Source organism: Boleophthalmus pectinirostris, unplaced genomic scaffold (assembly GCF_026225935.1).
Source record: "Boleophthalmus pectinirostris isolate CB_2022bp ecotype Guang Dong unplaced genomic scaffold, ASM2622593v1 HiC_scaffold_23, whole genome shotgun sequence".
Classification (NCBI taxonomy): domain Eukaryota; kingdom Metazoa; phylum Chordata; class Actinopteri; order Gobiiformes; family Gobiidae; genus Boleophthalmus; species Boleophthalmus pectinirostris.
Window position 1 is genome coordinate 23,152,959 of NW_026571207.1, and position 18,130 is coordinate 23,171,088.

An 18,130-nucleotide genomic window follows, 5' to 3' on the forward strand; every position below is an offset into this window, starting at 1 on the left:
TTTGTTGCTAATTGTGCTATACAAAAGAACAGGATTATGCTTAGACATGCTGCACTGGGAGGAGCAGAAGGAGGCCATCTTGGGGGCAAACTGCAGATTTTCTCTCCCTATGGTCTGTTTATGTCTCACTACTTAATCTCCTCACTCAAGCCATGTCAACAACGTCATTAGGATCAACTATGCCCAGCTAAACGATAACATAGTCCCCATTTTGAATAATCATCAACAGCTCACGGCATAGAAACGTCTGTTATCTTGGCCAAAACACACAATGCTCAAAATATATAGCTGCCATCAATAAAGTGAGCTGTTTTAACATGTCACACAAAATGGGCCAATGCATGCAGATTTCCATACGTTTTTGCTTCCTCTGATTTACACCGCACTAAATTATGCAGCACCAATTTGCATTTCATGAGCAAAAACACTGTAAAATGTGTGAGTAATAAACTTTAACACCCCTGTTGTGTGTTTCAAGGAATCGTTTTGAGCTAATCCATGAATTTAAAAATAAACTTGGCTTGGTGGCGCTTGAATTTGGTGACATAAAAAGACATGAAAACGGTTTGCTCCCAGCGCCATGCTAGAAGTCATCCTCGGGTTTCTCCTCTGCTCTGACTTCCTGCGGCTAATCACGCTCCACTATGCTGTAGCACGCTTCGTGTTTCTTTTAAGAACAAACAAACAAAGGTATTAAAGGGGTCAATCTGCGAGCTACAAGCCCCATTGTCTGAGCCTGTTTTTTGTGATACATTCAGTGAACGCCCACTGCTTTTTCACAACCTCTCTGTACATTATTGTGCTTCCCTGTGAAGAGAGGAACTTGGACACAGCTGAGAGAGAAGAACTCCTATCTGTGCTTTTGTACTTGCTGAGCGATATTCAAGCATCCTGTTAAACTTAGCTGCAGGCTACAGCACTGCCAAAGTGCAGACCTGGCTTGATTACACTGTAGCTATGCCAGTGGTGGAAGACAGGGCTTTTCACTTCATACACTGTTTCTTTATAACCGCTATGAACAGTCTTATACTATTTACTTGTAAAAAATGTATACTTACAGAATAATTATGTTACAGTTCTAACACTGATCATTGTTTATGTTAAGTATTATAAAAGTGATGGTAGTATTAGCTGTAGTAGTAATATTCAATAAGATGTATAGTTGTATTCTATTACTACATCAATATCTATATCATTCATATATAACTACACGACTAGTGCTGTTATCACTTTCTAATCTGTACTCAGGCCTACATCTACTAAGGTTGCTATCTTCTCACTCTAACAGCAAAAGAAACCCCATCTTTCATTATCTGAAATGTGCTTCATAAAAGGATTACTTGTAACATATAAACTGATCTCTGAAATTATCTGAAATCTTGCCATTTTCAGGTCTTGCTGTAAAAATCAATAATTCATCAAGCGCAAGATAAATGAGGGTTGTGGCAGGTATCGCTGTAATGAGTGTGGCATGGCTTCTCTTGTATTTTTAATGTAGTGCACCTTTAATTAAAACTCAGATGATAGTGCTCCTTATAAACCCATTGATGGCATTATCAAATTCATTTTATGTCTAATTTGATTTTGATGAGCCCTAATGGCTTTGGTGGACATTGTTTAATGCTTTTGGGTTAAGATGGTTGTGGCTGTATAACCCTCTATCAAGGGTTTTATAAATGTGGTGAGTGTGCCCCTCAGTAGCCCTGTGTTTTAATGGACTGAGCATGCAAACGTAATGAAAGTCTGTCACTTCTCTCTGCTGAGTGTCTAAATGGAAAAATTATGTTTGAGTTCACACTGTCCTGTGCCGTACTATTGTAATCCACACTTTTCTTGATGGATATTGACTAAAGGGCTGCTAGGTGCGATAGGTGTGTGGAAGTATGATTTTAAAAAAAAGAAGGCATTTCTGAAAGTACTAGCTTCTATTGTTGCCAATTCTGTCATTGTCAACCACTGCTATGATTTTGCGTTTGGCCCATCATCTTTCTTTCCTCCCTTTGTGCACTCTATTTGGGTCGCTGGTGAGGATTTGAAGGAAATAGAAGGCGAGTGTCCCCGCGGGTGATGGCTTCACAGTCAGTCTTACTGGACGAAAATGAAGATTGGCTCGCCTCAAGCCTTTGTTGTCACTGCCACTCTGCCTATTGATTATTTGGAGGCGCAGGCATGAGTTTACATTTACAGACACACAAAATTAAGTATGTGCGTGTATGTGTCTGTATGTGTGTATTAGTGAATGTGCGTTAGTGTGTGTGCTCGAAGGGCTGCTGGCAGGTTTTACTGTGACTAGTTTTGAAGTTTGGGAGTATTGGCATGTGGTAGTCACACATGCATCACCCACACAACTGAGCCCACACAAAAAGATACAGTTTAATGCTATAGGAGTCCAGTTCGGCTTCTCAATTTAATGTTTTTTTCCCGTTTTTCCAGGTCAGAAGATAGTCCTGTGGGGATGGTGGTGCTGCAATGACCTGCGTGGCCTCTCTTTCCTCCAGAGATCATCCTCCAATCAAGACCGTGGGGCCAGCTCCAGTCAGGACATGGTCGGCAGGTTCACATGACGGACAGGTGATGGAGTCCTCCATCATCGCTTTGCTCTGACGTGTCCCAGCACTGCCTCCGAGGCATCAGCCTGTGCGGTGCGAAGAGGCCCCTCGACTCTTTGCCATGGTGACATAAGCAGTGCTGCAGTATGAGGGAGAGCCATTGTGAGACCGTGTCCTTTCTTTCTCCAGTCGCTGTTGCGGCTGCTTCTTTTGCATGTTTCGTGTTTTTCTCCTTATTGAGACTTTGAGACTGAAACATTTGTAAATAGTCCCTGTAGACCTTTGTAAGCACGCCCCACGGCGTGTAGCCTGGCAGGCGGGGCAGAGAGGCCCAAGAGACGATGCTGGGATGCGTGACCCGTGTCCGTCGGCTGGTGCGTCTCCTCCCCCTGCAGACCTCCCTGCTCCTACTCTTCCTCTTCTGTACCATCAGCGTCTTCATCTCGGCCTACTTCCTGTATGGCGTCAAGCGGGAGCTGGAGCCTTCAGGAGGGGGCGTGTCCGGGTCAGAGGGAGCGTCGGCCGACTCGGACGACCTCAGGGTCACCCCTTCAAGGCTATTACCTTTGCGTGGAGTCCCGGGGGGTCCTGGAGGAGACCCTGCAGGAGCAAGGACAGATCCTGTGGTTTTGGTGTTTGTGGAGAGTCAGTATTCTCAATTGGGTCAAGAAATTGTGGCCATTTTGGAATCAGGCCGTTTCCGCTATAGGACAGAGATATCCCCTGGTAAAGGGGACATGCCCACACTTACGGACAAAGAGAGAGGGCGATTCACACTGGTAATTTATGAGAACATTCTGAAGTACGTGAACCTAGACGCATGGAACAGGGAGCTGCTGGACAAATACTGTGTGGAGTACGGTGTGGGCATCATTGGCTTCTTCAAGGTAAGACTGCCCTCTCACACTCCAGCCCTGTACATCTGCTCTGTCTCAGGAAATGGGACTCAAAGACTTGTATGCGCCAATCTCACTGTTCCCACTGCAATGTTCTTGCTCTATTTGCCTCCTCTTTTCCTTTACTGCAATCTGCTGTGATCCACTCTTCTCTCACTGACTTTTATTTCTATTTCTTTGTTTTCACTCCTTCTGTTTTACTTCTAGCTATTCACTCTTTCGCAGTTTCTACCTCCTTTTCTTTCTCTCACATAATCCCTAGCTGCGCCTGTTTGCCGAAGGCCAGTTTTCAGGCCTTATGGTTTTAATCACTATCTCTGAGCCACAGGAAGAATATAGATAGAAGTGCAAGCATAGATGGTTGTGCTGTGTAGGTGAAGGTTAGGAAAGCCTACTGGGATTTACTGTCTATTGGGAAGTTTACAGTGTGCATTTCAATGATGCAAACAAACACACATCATGTAATCTGGGTAAAAAGAGAGGTGCTGATTTTCACACCAGAATAGGATTAAATATATTTATTTTTTGCACGATTTACACTTTCAATTTAATGTACGGTAGTCAGGAATTCTTTTTTTTAATCAAATTATTTTTTGTCTTTGCTTTTAACTACCAATGAATTATCAATATCATTACTGTGTGTATATTGAATAATGAAAGTTGGACTTTATAAAGGACACCTTACTTACTAAATGCAGAACAGAAAACGGCTTGAGGACAAGATGAGCCAAAGTTGTTTTGAGCATCTAAACACAGATGGTTATGATTAATATTACTCTGATGTGAGCGGTCCACACACAGGGTGCTGAAAGATTAAGTAAAGTAGTGTGTGGCACAGAGATGTGACAGAATTGGAGAATGACGACTTCTGAAGAGGAGATTTTAATGAATAATAAAGCCCTCAGACTCTGAATGTTAAAGGACACTGCAGGAGGCTATTCGTTTGACTGCAGTCAGCTCTGCAGATTGAGCAGCAGGTATAAGCTGTCTGTGTCTTGACGTTTGACTAGGCCTGACGTTCCTTATTTCACACATGATTGGATGAATTGAGGAATTATATCCAATACATTTCTGTCTTCATCACTCCAGTATATCTGTGTGATTTCTCTGTCTCTTTTTTGATTAGGCCAATGAAAACAGTCTGCTCAGTGCCCAGCTCAAAGGCTTCCCACTCTTCCTTCACTCCAACTTGGGCCTGAAAGACTGCACCGTGAACCCCAAGTCTCCGCTCCTCTTCATCACTCGGTCAGGGCAGCCCTTGCCAGGACCTCTTCCCGGGGACGATTGGACAGTGTTCCAGTCCAACCACTCAACATACGAGCCTGTGCTGCTGGCAAAAACTCAGTCTGCCGACAGTGTGGCCTCCATTGGGCAAAACGCAGCCCTGCTCCCCTCTGTGGTGCAGGACCTGGGCCTCCATGATGGCATCCAAAGGGTTTTGTTTGGCAACAACCTGGTGTTTTGGCTGCACAAGCTGGTGTTTGTGGACGCTGTGGCCTTTCTGACGGGGAAGAGACTGTCTCTGTCCCTGGACCGATACCTTCTGGTCGATATAGATGATATCTTTGTTGGGAAGGAGGGCACCCGCATGAAGGTGCCAGATGTGAAGGTGGGTTTAACATGACATCTGACTTATAACTATGACCATTAAAAAAAGAAAACTTTAGCTAAAATCTAAAAACAGTGTAGCATATATTGTCAGCTGCCCTCTGCCAGTCATCTAGAACCCTTTTCCCCTTCTTCTTCTATTGAATGCGCCTGTCCCAGTAGGCCTCTCAAAGCTGACAGGCCCCACTGCTCACACTGTCACAGAAGCTCCACAGCAATGAATATTTCAGGGGCCCAGAGACATACAAAGAATGTTGAAAAGCTCCTGCCCGCGTCCCCTCAGAGCAGAACAGACCCCTCGCATGTTGGAGACAGAGACTGCAGTGAAAGTGGTGGTGGGAGCTTCAAGGCCCGCTCACTGGCAGCACTTTTAGAAACGAATCACACCCTGACAAGATGGAGAGAGTGAAGTCGAGGGTGTGAGCTGGGAGTATGGAGATCAAATGAAACAAATATCTGAATCAGAGGAGAACATATCAAACAGAATCAAGAGTCAGGCAACTGGGACATGGTTTGTGTTTACCGAAAAAACTTGGAGAATAAAATATGTATGTATAGATGCTTGTGGTGGAGTTCATTAATTCACCCTTGTGTATCTTGAGTTAGTATAGTGAGCATTGTGCTGACGTTTCTTTCCCTCTTACTTTCTCAGGCCTTGTTAGAGACACAGAAGGAGCTACGCACCCATGTCCCCAACTTCACGTTCAATCTGGGCTTCTCAGGGAAGTTCTTCCACGCTGGTGAGGACTGTTGATTATAGTGGCTTAATAACTCTTCTGCAGTGATAACTCAATGCTTCAGCTCCCTCCTCTCATCCCATTCTTCACACCGAAAATTGAACTTGACTCATTTCCTCCATTTTTCATCACTGACCATATTTCACCCTTGGCACTGCTTTGTCACTGTCCACAGTTTTATCGGCGTAATTTCCTCTGTGGCTGCTCTGACCGCTCTGTGTGTGTCCAATCTCAGGCTCTGATGAGGAGGACCTTGGAGACGACCTGCTGCTGTCCTATGTGAAGGAGTTCTGGTGGTTTCCTCACATGTGGAGCCACATGCAGCCACATCTCTTCCACAATCAGTCGGTTCTGGCCGAACAGATGCTGCTCAATAAGAAATTTGCCATGGTGAGTCACAGGGTCAAAGGTCAAAATCAAGCCACCTACGCAATGGCTGTGAGAACGGCACTGTTGTCAAAATCTGTGGCCAAATAAACAGCACTTTTCAAATTATTAATGTCTTATATTCACATAATCAAGTCCATATTAAACTAACCTAACAAGTCACAAATTATTCATATCATTAGTCACTTCCGACAAAATCATCAGGTCATCTATACTAATTCCCTTTTTATACTATTTATAGAAAATTCTGACCCACAGATTCCTCTGGTCAACAGATTTTTGCTGAGTTTTCACAAACTCATCAAATATATTTTTAGGAGTGTCAAAACCCAGATATTAACCAGATATTGATTAACACTAAAACTAGTATGGCCGCATGGTGAAATCAAACAAACTAGTATTACTTTGTGTTATATAGTAAAATTCAGATTATAATATGGAGATGGTAGAGTTGTATGTAGTATTCTCAAAAATTGCCTGTGTTTGTTATTGAGCATTTTCCTTCCGTTTTTTTTGTATGTATTATTGTGATTCATTTAAATATAAAATGCTTACTATACTCTGTTCTTGAGTGAACTACAGACTTTTTGAAATCAGACCACATTCATTGTTGTGTTCACAGGAGCATGGGATCCCTACAAACATGGGTTACGCTGTGGCCCCCCATCACTCGGGTGTGTACCCTGTGCACATGCAGCTGTATGATGCTTGGAAGAAGGTCTGGGGCATTAAAGTGACCAGCACCGAAGAATACCCCCACCTCAAACCTGCTCGCTTCAGACGTGGCTTCATCCACAGTGGCATCAGTGTAAGACCCATAGCACAGTCCAGCTTTTTAGTTATTATCTTTCTATAGACTAAGAACAAGGGGTATAGTAATGAGTATAGCGTGTGATAACCCTTTTTCCATAATAAATTAAATATATTTGTAAATAGTTAAAAGAAGTGGTTCTCAAAGCAGTTTTTTTTTTACTTTTCATACATGTACTACCAAAGGTAATATTTGGGTTTCGAATACCACCAGATGTAAATCCAGACTATATCAGATTTAATGGAGGGCTAAACCAGGTCTAAAATGACTAAAATATGGATAAGGCAGTCCTTTTAAAATAACAAACTCAAAAAAGAACAAAAACAGTAGTAGTTTTATTTTCTCAAAATAAAACAAACTTTGAAACAGGAAAGAGATCCAGCATACCACCAGAGGCAGTTCATGCTCCACAGTCTGGGTACCACTGACATATAGGATAAATGGAAACCGTAGACTTCATATAAACTTGTGAGAAATTCTCAGTTTGTTACCTCTGGCCAGGTTCTGCATAACAATAATTATCTATTTCATCCAATATGCCAAACTACTCATTCTTTTGTGTGCTAAAAACATATTTTTCTAATGCTAATATTAACACAACTCAATAGCAGCATTCATTAGTCTTGTAAGCACCGGTGTATCCACAATGGAGTGAGAGATAATGCCTTAAGTAAGCTTGTCTTACATGAGGGACTTGTACTGCTGTCGAGAAAGCCCTCACAACAAAACCAAGACTGACACGGCTCACAGCAGTGCATCAAGTGTCCACAAACAACCAGTCGTTCAAATGTCAACACCAAAAAGATGGACTTCAACTGGCTACACCGCACCTGCAGCTATAGAATAATATTAGTTATAAGAGCAAAATGAAATGGATTTCCTTCAAAAGGCTTAAAGAAAAGAGAAAATCTTATCGGTTTCTCCGCACATTTGACCTTCAGTGCTGATAGCAAACAACTGCCGCCCCAGTCCAGTCCTTTTGTAGTCTTGGCATTCAGGCCGCTTGTGTGGTCTCAGCGCTCCGGTCCTGTCCTTGAGATAGCAACGTTTGAATGGACAGTCTCCACTGCTTACCGATGATTGATATTCAGTTCCCCAGACACTCAAAACTGTAAACGCATTTCCATGAATTTCCATATAGACTCAGAGTGAATAAAAGGTTTGCTTTGCCTAGATGAGCTGCATAATATGAACGTTATTGAAAGCAAACAATGTGTGGGGTAACTGCCTGGAGTACTGACGTCTCTGCTCCTCTCTCGGTGGAGGGACGCTGTTTATTTGCTGGGATTCATTTGTTTGAGGCCTCTTTGTGTCAGCTCCGTGTGATATTTTTTCACCTTTTTCATTGCCCCTTCTGTTTGGTGATATCGCAGGTGCTTCCCAGACAGACATGTGGTCTTTTCACACACACCATTTTCTATAAAGACTACCCCGGCAGCCCAAATGAACTGGACAAACTCATCAACGGAGGGGAGCTCTTCCAGACCGTTCTGCTCAACCCTGTGAGTCAAGTTATATTGTCTCTTATGCCAATATAAATTAAAAGGAATAAACTGCTTTGTACTCACTTGTACTGCTCTTTCTGCTTGGTTAAAGTTTATCTGTGATTTTTGTTGTATGCACAATCTCCATGAACAATCCCTTAGGCAAAAGACTTAAATTACCATCAACAGACACCATGCAGATTGCTTTGATTTAATGATATTAAAATGGCTCTGCCATTATCTTGTTTCAATCAGACTTTAATCATATTATTGTCTGCTTTTTGTTTAACAACTAAGACAACTCTAACCAATTCAAATGATTGTTTTCTATATTTTTACAGATAAGTATATTTATGACCCATTTATCAAACTATGGCAATGACCGCCTTGGCCTTTACACCTTTAAAAGCCTGGTGATGTTTGTGAAGACATGGACCAATCTGAAGATGCAAACTCTTCCACCCATTCAGCTGGCTCAGAAGTATTTCAGCCTGTTCCCATCAGAGAGAGACCCCCTCTGGCAGGTTAGGCGGACTAAGTCAGACTTTTATTTACAAAATAACGCATTATATACATTTAGTCAGCAGAGACACTTGCCCACTAACCTAAAGGTTTGCAGTTCAATCCATGATAAAAGTGTGGTATTGTGTCCTTTTGTACTTGCTGTTACTGCCATTCTGGCCTGTATTAGTCCAGTGCAGCTGTGTCCATGACTGAAATGGAGTGTGGCCAATGAGTAATGGGATTGTAAAGCATTTGACAAGCTTGCAAAAAGTAATACAAGTTATGACTATGTAAATGGATATGGATGTGATTAGGTTCTCATAGGAAGGGGCATGTTAGATCTTTATATGTATAAAAAATCAATAATGTGATAATGTTATATTGGGCATTTGGGAAAGTTGCAGTTTTTGCTGATAAACACAAGTTGTCCTAAATGAATGAATGGCCCTTTTGTACTGTTTGGTTAACTGATGTAGTTGGATGATGTTGTACTGTACAGATTAAGGTACAAATATTTGAACCTGTTCGTTTCCCTGTTCAAAAGTGGCTGCTGCACCTCTCTTCTGTTTATAGATGATCTCTGTTGTTTACTGTCTAATAAACAAGGGATTGTTTATCTTTTGCGGCTACAGGATCCTTGTGAGGACAAAAGGCACAAGGACATCTGGTCCAAAGAGAAAACATGTGACCGCTTTCCCAAACTGCTTGTCATCGGGCCTCAGAAGACAGGTCAGACACAGTCCTTCTGTGCCTCCTACAGGACAAAACAAGAAATTCACTTCTCAGTAACTTCAAATTGATTTGGTCATAAGCATTTACAATAACAAATTTTGAAGTTCGATATATATCAATGAAGAAAATATAGATGATAAACAATAATACTGAACCTCATTTATGTCACTGACACTATTAGTATTTGCCTTAAATAATATTCTGAATGTACAGTATTATATAAAAACTGCAATAAATAGATAGCAGAATGATACATTTAGAAGTTAGTTTGTGTATGTAATGAGTCATTTATTCAACGTTCTGCAGTTCAAATCTTATCGTAGTATAGAAAAATAGAAAAACTTCCCCATTAATAAAAAGAAATTTCCCCACAATAAATATTGACCTACAAAATATAATGTTCCATCTGTCATGTATTGAAAGATAAGTCTGTAATAGTATTTGTCATGTCAGGCCTATTTGGTTATGTAATTTCTGTAGTCATGTGAGAGCTACTGTATTTTATCTTTGTCTTTCATATGTCTGTTTGTGTTAACACAGGAACAACAGCACTGTACCTGTTTCTTGGCATGCATCCCGACCTGACTAGTAACTACCCCAGCAAAGAGACATTTGAGGAGATCCAATTCTTCAATGGCCATAACTACCACAGGGGGATTGACTGGTAGGAAACATGATCACTAAATTGAACACAAATAAATTATATTCATCTTATGGAGCGTGTACAAATATGTGCATTGGGTTTAAAACGTACTACTCTGGCACTCTACACAAAACAAGTTCCTGTGAAAACAAAAAAGAAAAAAAGTTGGCAGGAGTTTTTTTTTTTTTTTTTTTTCTCTTCACAAGGAAGTTGGATAGATATGATTACAGTGGTTATATTTACTTATTTTCTTATTGTATGCAGATTGCCAAGTAAACACCCACACAACACAACACGCTGCTAGATTCTTATGAAATGAAACGATCATGTGATTTATTAAACACTGAATAATGCTGTTTCTAGGTATATGGAGTACTTCCCCCTCCCTTCCAACACCAGCTCCGACTACTATTTTGAGAAGAGTGCCAACTACTTTGACTCTGAAGTGGCTGCTCAGAGGGCTGCAGCGCTCCTGCCCAAAGCCAAGATAATCACGATCCTCATCAACCCAGCCGACAGAGCGTACTCCTGGTATCAGGTCCGTTCTGAGTCACACACACCTCAGAAAATACCCCGCTCACTGCTGAGGTGCAAGATTTTACACCACCCACCTCTGTTATTTTGGATTCAGTCATTCAAATGTATTTGTGTCGGCTGGTGAGGAATGGTGACAAGTAAAGAATAATATTCACCCTATTCTTCCGGTTTTTAATCACATTTGGAAACTGGTGTTCTCTGCAATGCTAGTAACTCTTAGTTACTTAGTAGTTTAAATTGTATTTTTGATGTGTTCAGATGTGGTTCCTATGCAAATGATAGTTTGTATATTAGAAGTGGTGTAGTGCTCATATTTTTAAAATGCTCTCTGTCTGCTGCAGCACCAAAGAGCACATGACGACCCAGTTGCACTGAAATACTCCTTCCATGAAGTCATCACCGCGGGACACGAAGCTCCCATCCGACTGAGGGTCCTTCAGAACCGCTGCCTGGTCCCAGGGTGGTATGCTGTGCACATGGAGCGCTGGCTCAACTATTATCACTCCAGTCAGGTGCGTTCAAAACCACTACTTAGCAACAATCAGTTAAGGAAATCATTTGCTTTCACTGACGGTACTTACATTTAATGGGAGTTTGGGATTGCACTGAGGTATATAAAACACTTCTAAATAGATACGAAATGGAAAATAACACTTGTTTGTGTTTCTTTGTCCAGCTGCTGGTCTTAGATGGGCAGATGCTAAAAACTGAACCAGCCTCTATCATGGACAAAATCCAAAAGTTTCTGGGTCTGGCCAATATCATCAATTACCATAAAATCTTAGCGTACGTATCGACTTAAATACACCATTTGGGTATGAATTGGAGTCTTTTTGTAAATATTATTACTATAAAGTTCATTACTTTTCTCAATGTACAGGTTTGATCCCAAGAAAGGTTTTTGGTGTCAGCTGCTCGAAGGAGGGAAGACCAAGTGTCTGGGGAAGAGCAAAGGCCGGAGGTACCCTGACATGGGCCCCGAGGTAAGATTGGTTGAAAGAAAAATTGCATTAAATGTATTATTATCTTTTACTTGAATTTCTTACTTTTACTTGACTTTCCCTCAGGATCAGTAAAGTATCTCTCTTTCTCTCTCTCTTCTCATATAACTTTTTCATTCTTGTCCTCAGTCCCAGGCATTCCTCAGGGAGTATTATCGGGATCACAACATTGAACTTTCAAAGCTCCTGTATAGAATGGGTCAACCTCTGCCCAGTTGGCTCAGAGAAGAATTGGTCCACACGAGGTAGCATCAAGGCAGCGGAGATCTCAACTCCACAAATAAAACCACTACTTATCCCTATCAGAAGGATGGAGGAACTGAAAATTTACTTCATGCGATCTATCAAAGACAAGATGTGATCATGAAGAGGGTTAAGGATCTTGGATGTACTGGCCTCCTTTCTGTCCTTTGGAAGAATGGACCTTGATTTATTTGGGAAAACGCATCCAATAATCTTTGCTTCCTTACAACATGGAGTATAGAAACATGACAGAGATGGACTCAGCCTCATACCAAGCTAAATATGAGTTGCAGTGTTGGAGCAAATAAAGAACTTCACCTTGACTGCATGGAAAAGTGACATTGTTCGAAAACGCCTTGAGAAATATTTGTACGCAAGAACCGGAGTTTCAAATCTCGAGGCTGCGGGGTTGTAGCCTTACATGATAGGCCTTGGTACAATCTAGTTATCACATTTACAAGTGCCAGGACAGAATCTTCATCATAATATGGACTCCTATTATGAGGGTTCTTATTTTTTTATTTGTATGTTTTTGTTCTCTTTCGCCCTGAGATTGTTTTAACAATTATTTAATACTGTCTGTAATGGATTATTGTAGAATGTACCAATTTAAACATTGTAGCTCAGTTACAGGTTACTTTAGGATTTTTATTTTATTATATTCAGCTGCTCGGCCTCATCTTAAGTCAGTTTCATGACCACTTCATTGGCCAAAGCAGGGACAGTTGGATAGATGACGTAAGCACAATATATAAGGAAGTCAGACGGTGATAATATTAAAATAATGTACAATACAACGTTTACAGGGAAGCACACAAACACTACAACAATCTGTGAAGAATAGTATAAGCTAACTACTGTATTAATTCTGCACTCTGGTCCGAAACATTCACATAGTGTACATTTCAATTTTGTTGAAATTTGAGATACTTTTTTCGCCATTTCTTTATTTTGGAGTGTGTTATAAAGTTGCCAGGAAGACCAAGTATACTGAGAACATTTGGTTGCCATTGAAGACTTTACCACTGCAAGTAGATGTCAAGATTAGACGATAAAAGCTGCTCTTAATTGCAATAGTTTTGTACAATGTTGAGACAAAAATGCACATGTTGGTCCATTCATTTCCTGACTTTGTAATGTACATAAAAGCGACTCTTAGACCTAAATTATTGAATGTTTTTGGGTTTGCTCTGTCCATCTGCTCATTCCCGTAGTGTGAAATGTCCGTGCTGTACAAAGGAACAATTGGGAGTGTTGTACAGGGAAGTTTCGCTAAGATTGTCTTTTATGTCTTCTCACTGCCAACTACTGTACAGACTAAGGTACTAGTCTTTCCATTTAAAGTATTATGTGATAACTCATAACGGCATCGATGGTACTAATCTCCTGGACTGTATGGTAAAGATTTGTAATTGTTGTCAATAATTTTTACAGTGTAACTAATATTGTTGGTGCTTTTTAATTTGCAAATAAAACACCACTGTATTTTTCAGTATATGCTTATTTTTTTCTTTGTTTGTATCAGAGGTGGGACCAAGTCATTGTTTTGCAAGTCTCAAGTAAGTCTCAAGTTTTTGACCTCAAGTCCAAGTCAAGTCTCAAGTCAAATACAGGCAAGTCCAGGTCGAGTTTTGAGTCACTGGCCCGTAAGTCCAAGTCAAGTCATTTCAAGTTACTTTAAATCAAAGTACCAAATATAGCTTAGATTTTTGCAATTTTTAACATTTTTAAACTAAATTGTACTGAAAAAGTCATGGTATATTTATATGTGAGTATAAGAGTTTTGGAAATTGACATTTTTCTTTTTTAAATGTCTTGACAAGATCTTAGTGTGATTCATTATGGGTAGAATAAAAATAATGCAGATTTAAAAGTGCTTAATTACAGTTATTTTGTCATTTAGTCTGCACTGAAATGGAAGGATCAGGTTCTGTGTAGTTCCCTCTGTTTTACTGCATTGTACTTTATATTACTGTAGTACATTTGATGACACAGTACTTCAGTTACATCCAAAGTACCAAACCGAAATGGGAGCGACATGTTCCAATTTGTTCCTTTAAAATTAAGTGCCGCTTTATCAACTGTAAAAAAAAAAAAAAGTATTTTCTAAAAACATATTTTTAGAGAAGCATCTTCTCAAGTCACAGGCCTCAAGTCCGAGTCAAGTCCCAAGTCATTGAGCTTTAAGTCCAAGTCGAGTCCCAAGTTTTAGCTTATTTTATAAAGTCAAGTCTCAAGCCCTAAAAATAGTGACTCAAGTCTGACTAGAGTTCAAGTTCTCACCTCTGATTTGTACCCCACTACAATAGATTATTATTAATGTACTTGAGTCTTAAAATGTCAATGACATGCCAAACTTTTTTCAAGCATCTGACTGCCAACACATGACGGCATCAAAAATTAGCCAATCAGAGCGCGAGCTGCTCAAATATTCAGGGACTTCCCTGCCACCTTACCTTAGAATCTGTTTCTTCCTCATAAAACCTTCATTTCTACATTGTGCATATCGTGTGTACACATTTCCCTGTGAATTAAGTGCGACACAAAGAAGATGGAGCACTCCTCTGAAGAAGCACCTCTGGCCGCAGACAGCCGCGCTGGCAGCGAGCAAGTCCTGATACCGGCCTCTGGAACACCCGGGTGAGCGCAACCGCACCATGGGGCTATTTATTTACCATTTTACTGGTGTTATTTTTAAACATGGCTCATAAGCCTATATCAGTTATGTCAAAACGTTACTCTAGAATAGGTAACTTTTACACTTGGGGCTACATTCTTTTTTGGTCTTATCTGGACATTGAAGCTGTTCCCAAGTTTGACGCACCGCGGCCGATGGTCCCGAAGACTCCACTGGGCCACGAATATACTGGGCTAATACACTTTGCATAAAACTATAAACGTACTATGAAACAGTACTATTTTTGCATACAAATAGCTAAACTATGGCTACCTAAATTTAAAAACGTTTAGTTTATTTCAAGTTGATTTCAAACACAGTTTGGGATTCTCTTGTCAGATAATATATGTTATATATTATATATGTTATATATATTATCTGACGGGGGGTCTTACGGGAAACTAGATAAAACAAAAATGTGGAACAGCGAGTTTGGGACACAGGCATGAGCAAGTTTTTATTTGAGCTCTGCCTGGCAACTAATGACACGGTTTAATCCTACTGGTAGAAAAAAATAAGTAAGCCTTTCATAGAAACAAAAGGGGAAGTTAAATACTGATTTCACTTAATAGACTTAATAGATTTAGATTAAATAATATATATATATATATATATGAAGTGCTTCATACAGTCCCAGGGGACGGGATTAAAATGTTGACCTTATTAAATAAAACAAAATTAAGACAAAAAGTGTTTAAAATACTAGTAAACAATGGAAAACTAAAAACATTATAAATAAACATAAATAATAAAATAATTTATAATTAATATTTATAATGTTTATATTTATTTATAATAAATATAAACATTATTTCAAAAACATCATAAACAAACACAAAATGGCATTTTTAAAGTTTTGTCGACCTGAGCTCCTCCTTCCATAGAGAATGCACACTTCTCCTTTCTAAGTAAAAGGGTGATATGCTCCCTCTTTTTTATAACATTAACCACATATGCATTTGTACAAGGATTCACCTCCCTGTCAAATGCTTCTCTCTTAATTTCTCTTTTGTGTGATTAAACAGAGGCTCAAACGGACATGCTTTGAAGATCGCTGGCATCACCACTCTGGTCTGTCTGCTAGTGTCCGCTCAGGTCTTCACTGCCTACATGATGTTTGACCAGAAGCAGCAGATTCAGGACCTGCAAGCCACCAACCAGAGGATGGAGAAGCAGGTGTCTCTGCGCTCACGAGGTAACCATGCAGGACCTTCTCACCTGTCCTAGAAACATCAGTTTGATTTCCTGAGTTAATTGTGCTTTGTCGGACAGTGTCCCCACAGAAAATGGTGATGCCAATGGCTAGCATGCCCCTCCTGGACTTCTCTGATGACAGCAATGCACCAAATCCGACAACACCAAAAGAAGCACCTAAGGTATTTTAGCCACCACCATCTTGAATAATGTAATTTAATTAACCACATTTTTACTTAACAACAATTTCTAATCTCTGCCCTCGTGGTAATTGGTGCAGCTGAACAAGACCCCAAGTCCTCCCAGTGTGGAGGAACAGCTAATGGATCTCATGAAGGTTTATAATATTCTCTTCATTTCAACATCTTTAAATTTCACTGTTGTCTTAGTCCTCTCCTGTAGCCAGTGCTGTTACTAGCTCCCATTGTTCATTATTAAGTGTTTCTCTTTGTTTAGGATTTGGAGCTTCCTCATTTCAACAAAACGTTCCTGGCTAACCTGCAGACCCTGAAGCAGCAGGTCAATGAGACCTCCTGGAAGGTGACAAAACAATCTTTTGTCTTTGTTAAAGTTTAAAAGTGACAATTTTTAACAAAATAAAAACACTGTTTCAGAGCTTGGAATCTTGGCTACGTTACTGGCTGATCTTCCAAATGGCCCAGAAGGCTCCCACACCTCAACCAGGTTTTTATAACATTCTTTCTTATTTCTTATAAATTGTCGCCAAAAAGTTACCATGACCAAATTTCAAGTCATTACTTTGTGTATTAGCTTCTGAAGTTAAGACCAAGTGCCAGTCCGAAGCTGCTGCTGGAGTGAGCGGGCTGATTGGCGCCTACAGGCCTCAGTGTGATGAGCAGGGCAACTACAAGAGGATGCAGTGCTGGCACGCCACACGCCAGTGCTGGTGCGTGGATGAGAGCGGCACTCCCATTGACGGCTCCAACACTCAGGGCCGCCCCAACTGTGACCAATGTAAGACACCAGTTTAAACCAAGTGCGCCACAACAGTCATGACAGTTTCTAATGATATTTTCTGTTCATTTTAGTCTTGAGGGCCCGCCGCACCAAAAGTAATACTCTGATGTTGGCAGACCTCACAGGTAAGTTTGACATATTTATATTTGAATGATTCTTTTAACTATTTTGTTTTGAACTTTTTCAATAAATACAACATTTGCGCTTTTCCAGATTAGGCTGACAATTCAAGCAAACAGCTGAAGAATCCTGGGTGACTGTTTCTTCTTAATGGGATAATTTGCACTTATATTTTTGTTTTTCAGAACAGGATCTGCTACTGTAGTTTTCAGTACACCAAGCACTTATGTTACAGTATATAGGCCCTAATTGAATAATTATATATTTCTCATCTGTTATTATTCTTAAATTGGTGTTTCTCAATATTGATCTTTATGATTTTGCTTTTGAAATAAAAAATTGTCCAATTAATCCAAGTACTTTGATTGTTCATTTATGCCACCAGTCATCACTGTTACAGGTCACAGCATTACAGAGCCCTGGTAATAATAGTGCTATGTGATGAGTAGCAAAACATTCACTCTTTAAAAAATGTTGACAGATTTCAACTTTCTTATGCTATCTTAGACTCTTTCTGGCACAGTCGAACCAGCTGTACTACATTCTGTTCTGGCAACTATTAGGTGACACATTCTAAACTTAACCAATCAGAGCCATGAGGAAAAAATATAATTAACTGGGACTTCCCTCTATACATCAGCACAAAAAATTACTTCTTATTCAATTCATTTTTTAAGTAACCCACAGTGTGCATAGTGTTTTTGCTTTGCTTTATAAAAAAAAAATAAAAATCATAATCAGCAATGACAGATCCCACTGGACCCAGAGGGTGAGAAAAAAACAATGTATTTTTGTTATATGTAAAGTATACAAAGATAGACTGTGTTCAGAGCTACCGGACAGGGGATTAAGCTTGTTTATTCATGTAGCATATTTTGGATGCAGTAACATTTGCGTGATCGATAGGCCTATTTTCTCAAAAAGTTTTATCTGGTCTCTGCCTGGCAACTAGTGATTATGTAGCTAAGCTGTTGCTATTGGCTAAAAATGTTCTAGTCAAAACTGTAAATTGTAAATCAAAACTAAAAC

The 18,130-nt window shown here is 40.1% G+C and overlaps 2 protein-coding genes across 3 annotated transcripts in view; both read left to right on the plus strand.

The window, feature by feature from the left end:
- Positions 1-13,770, plus strand: part of LOC110157628 (bifunctional heparan sulfate N-deacetylase/N-sulfotransferase 1-like) — a 43,853-nt gene extending 30,083 nt beyond the window's left edge. Inside the window, exons 2-16 of one of the 2 annotated variants that reach the window (XR_008632981.1) lie at positions 2,434-3,436; positions 4,572-5,054; positions 5,706-5,793; positions 6,026-6,180; positions 6,800-6,985; positions 8,362-8,490; positions 8,814-8,996; positions 9,609-9,705; positions 10,249-10,372; positions 10,715-10,889; positions 11,230-11,400; positions 11,565-11,674; positions 11,769-11,871; positions 12,019-13,530; positions 13,658-13,770. Coding sequence is in view for 1 of the 2 variants with exons in the window: in XM_020921976.2 (XP_020777635.1) it covers positions 2,891-3,436; positions 4,572-5,054; positions 5,706-5,793; positions 6,026-6,180; positions 6,800-6,985; positions 8,362-8,490; positions 8,814-8,996; positions 9,609-9,705; positions 10,249-10,372; positions 10,715-10,889; positions 11,230-11,400; positions 11,565-11,674; positions 11,769-11,871; positions 12,019-12,138 (2,670 nt within the window). In the remaining variant the exon portion in view is untranslated. Of the gene's footprint in view, positions 1-2,433; positions 3,437-4,571; positions 5,055-5,705; positions 5,794-6,025; positions 6,181-6,799; positions 6,986-8,361; positions 8,491-8,813; positions 8,997-9,608; positions 9,706-10,248; positions 10,373-10,714; positions 10,890-11,229; positions 11,401-11,564; positions 11,675-11,768; positions 11,872-12,018; positions 13,628-13,657 lie in introns of those variants that run through there. The other variant, XM_020921976.2, reaches the window with a different exon arrangement.
- An 834-nt stretch (positions 13,771-14,604) lies between these two features.
- cd74a (CD74 molecule, major histocompatibility complex, class II invariant chain a) lies at positions 14,605-17,452 on the plus strand. Its single transcript, XM_020921970.2, has 9 exons — positions 14,605-14,772; positions 15,835-16,004; positions 16,082-16,185; positions 16,284-16,340; positions 16,460-16,543; positions 16,618-16,687; positions 16,775-16,978; positions 17,053-17,106; positions 17,195-17,452. The coding sequence occupies exons 1-9, from the start codon at positions 14,684-14,686 to the stop codon at positions 17,197-17,199; spliced, it is 837 nt and encodes a 278-aa protein (XP_020777629.1). The 5' UTR covers positions 14,605-14,683; the 3' UTR covers positions 17,200-17,452.
- The last annotated feature ends 678 nt before the right edge of the window (positions 17,453-18,130 follow it).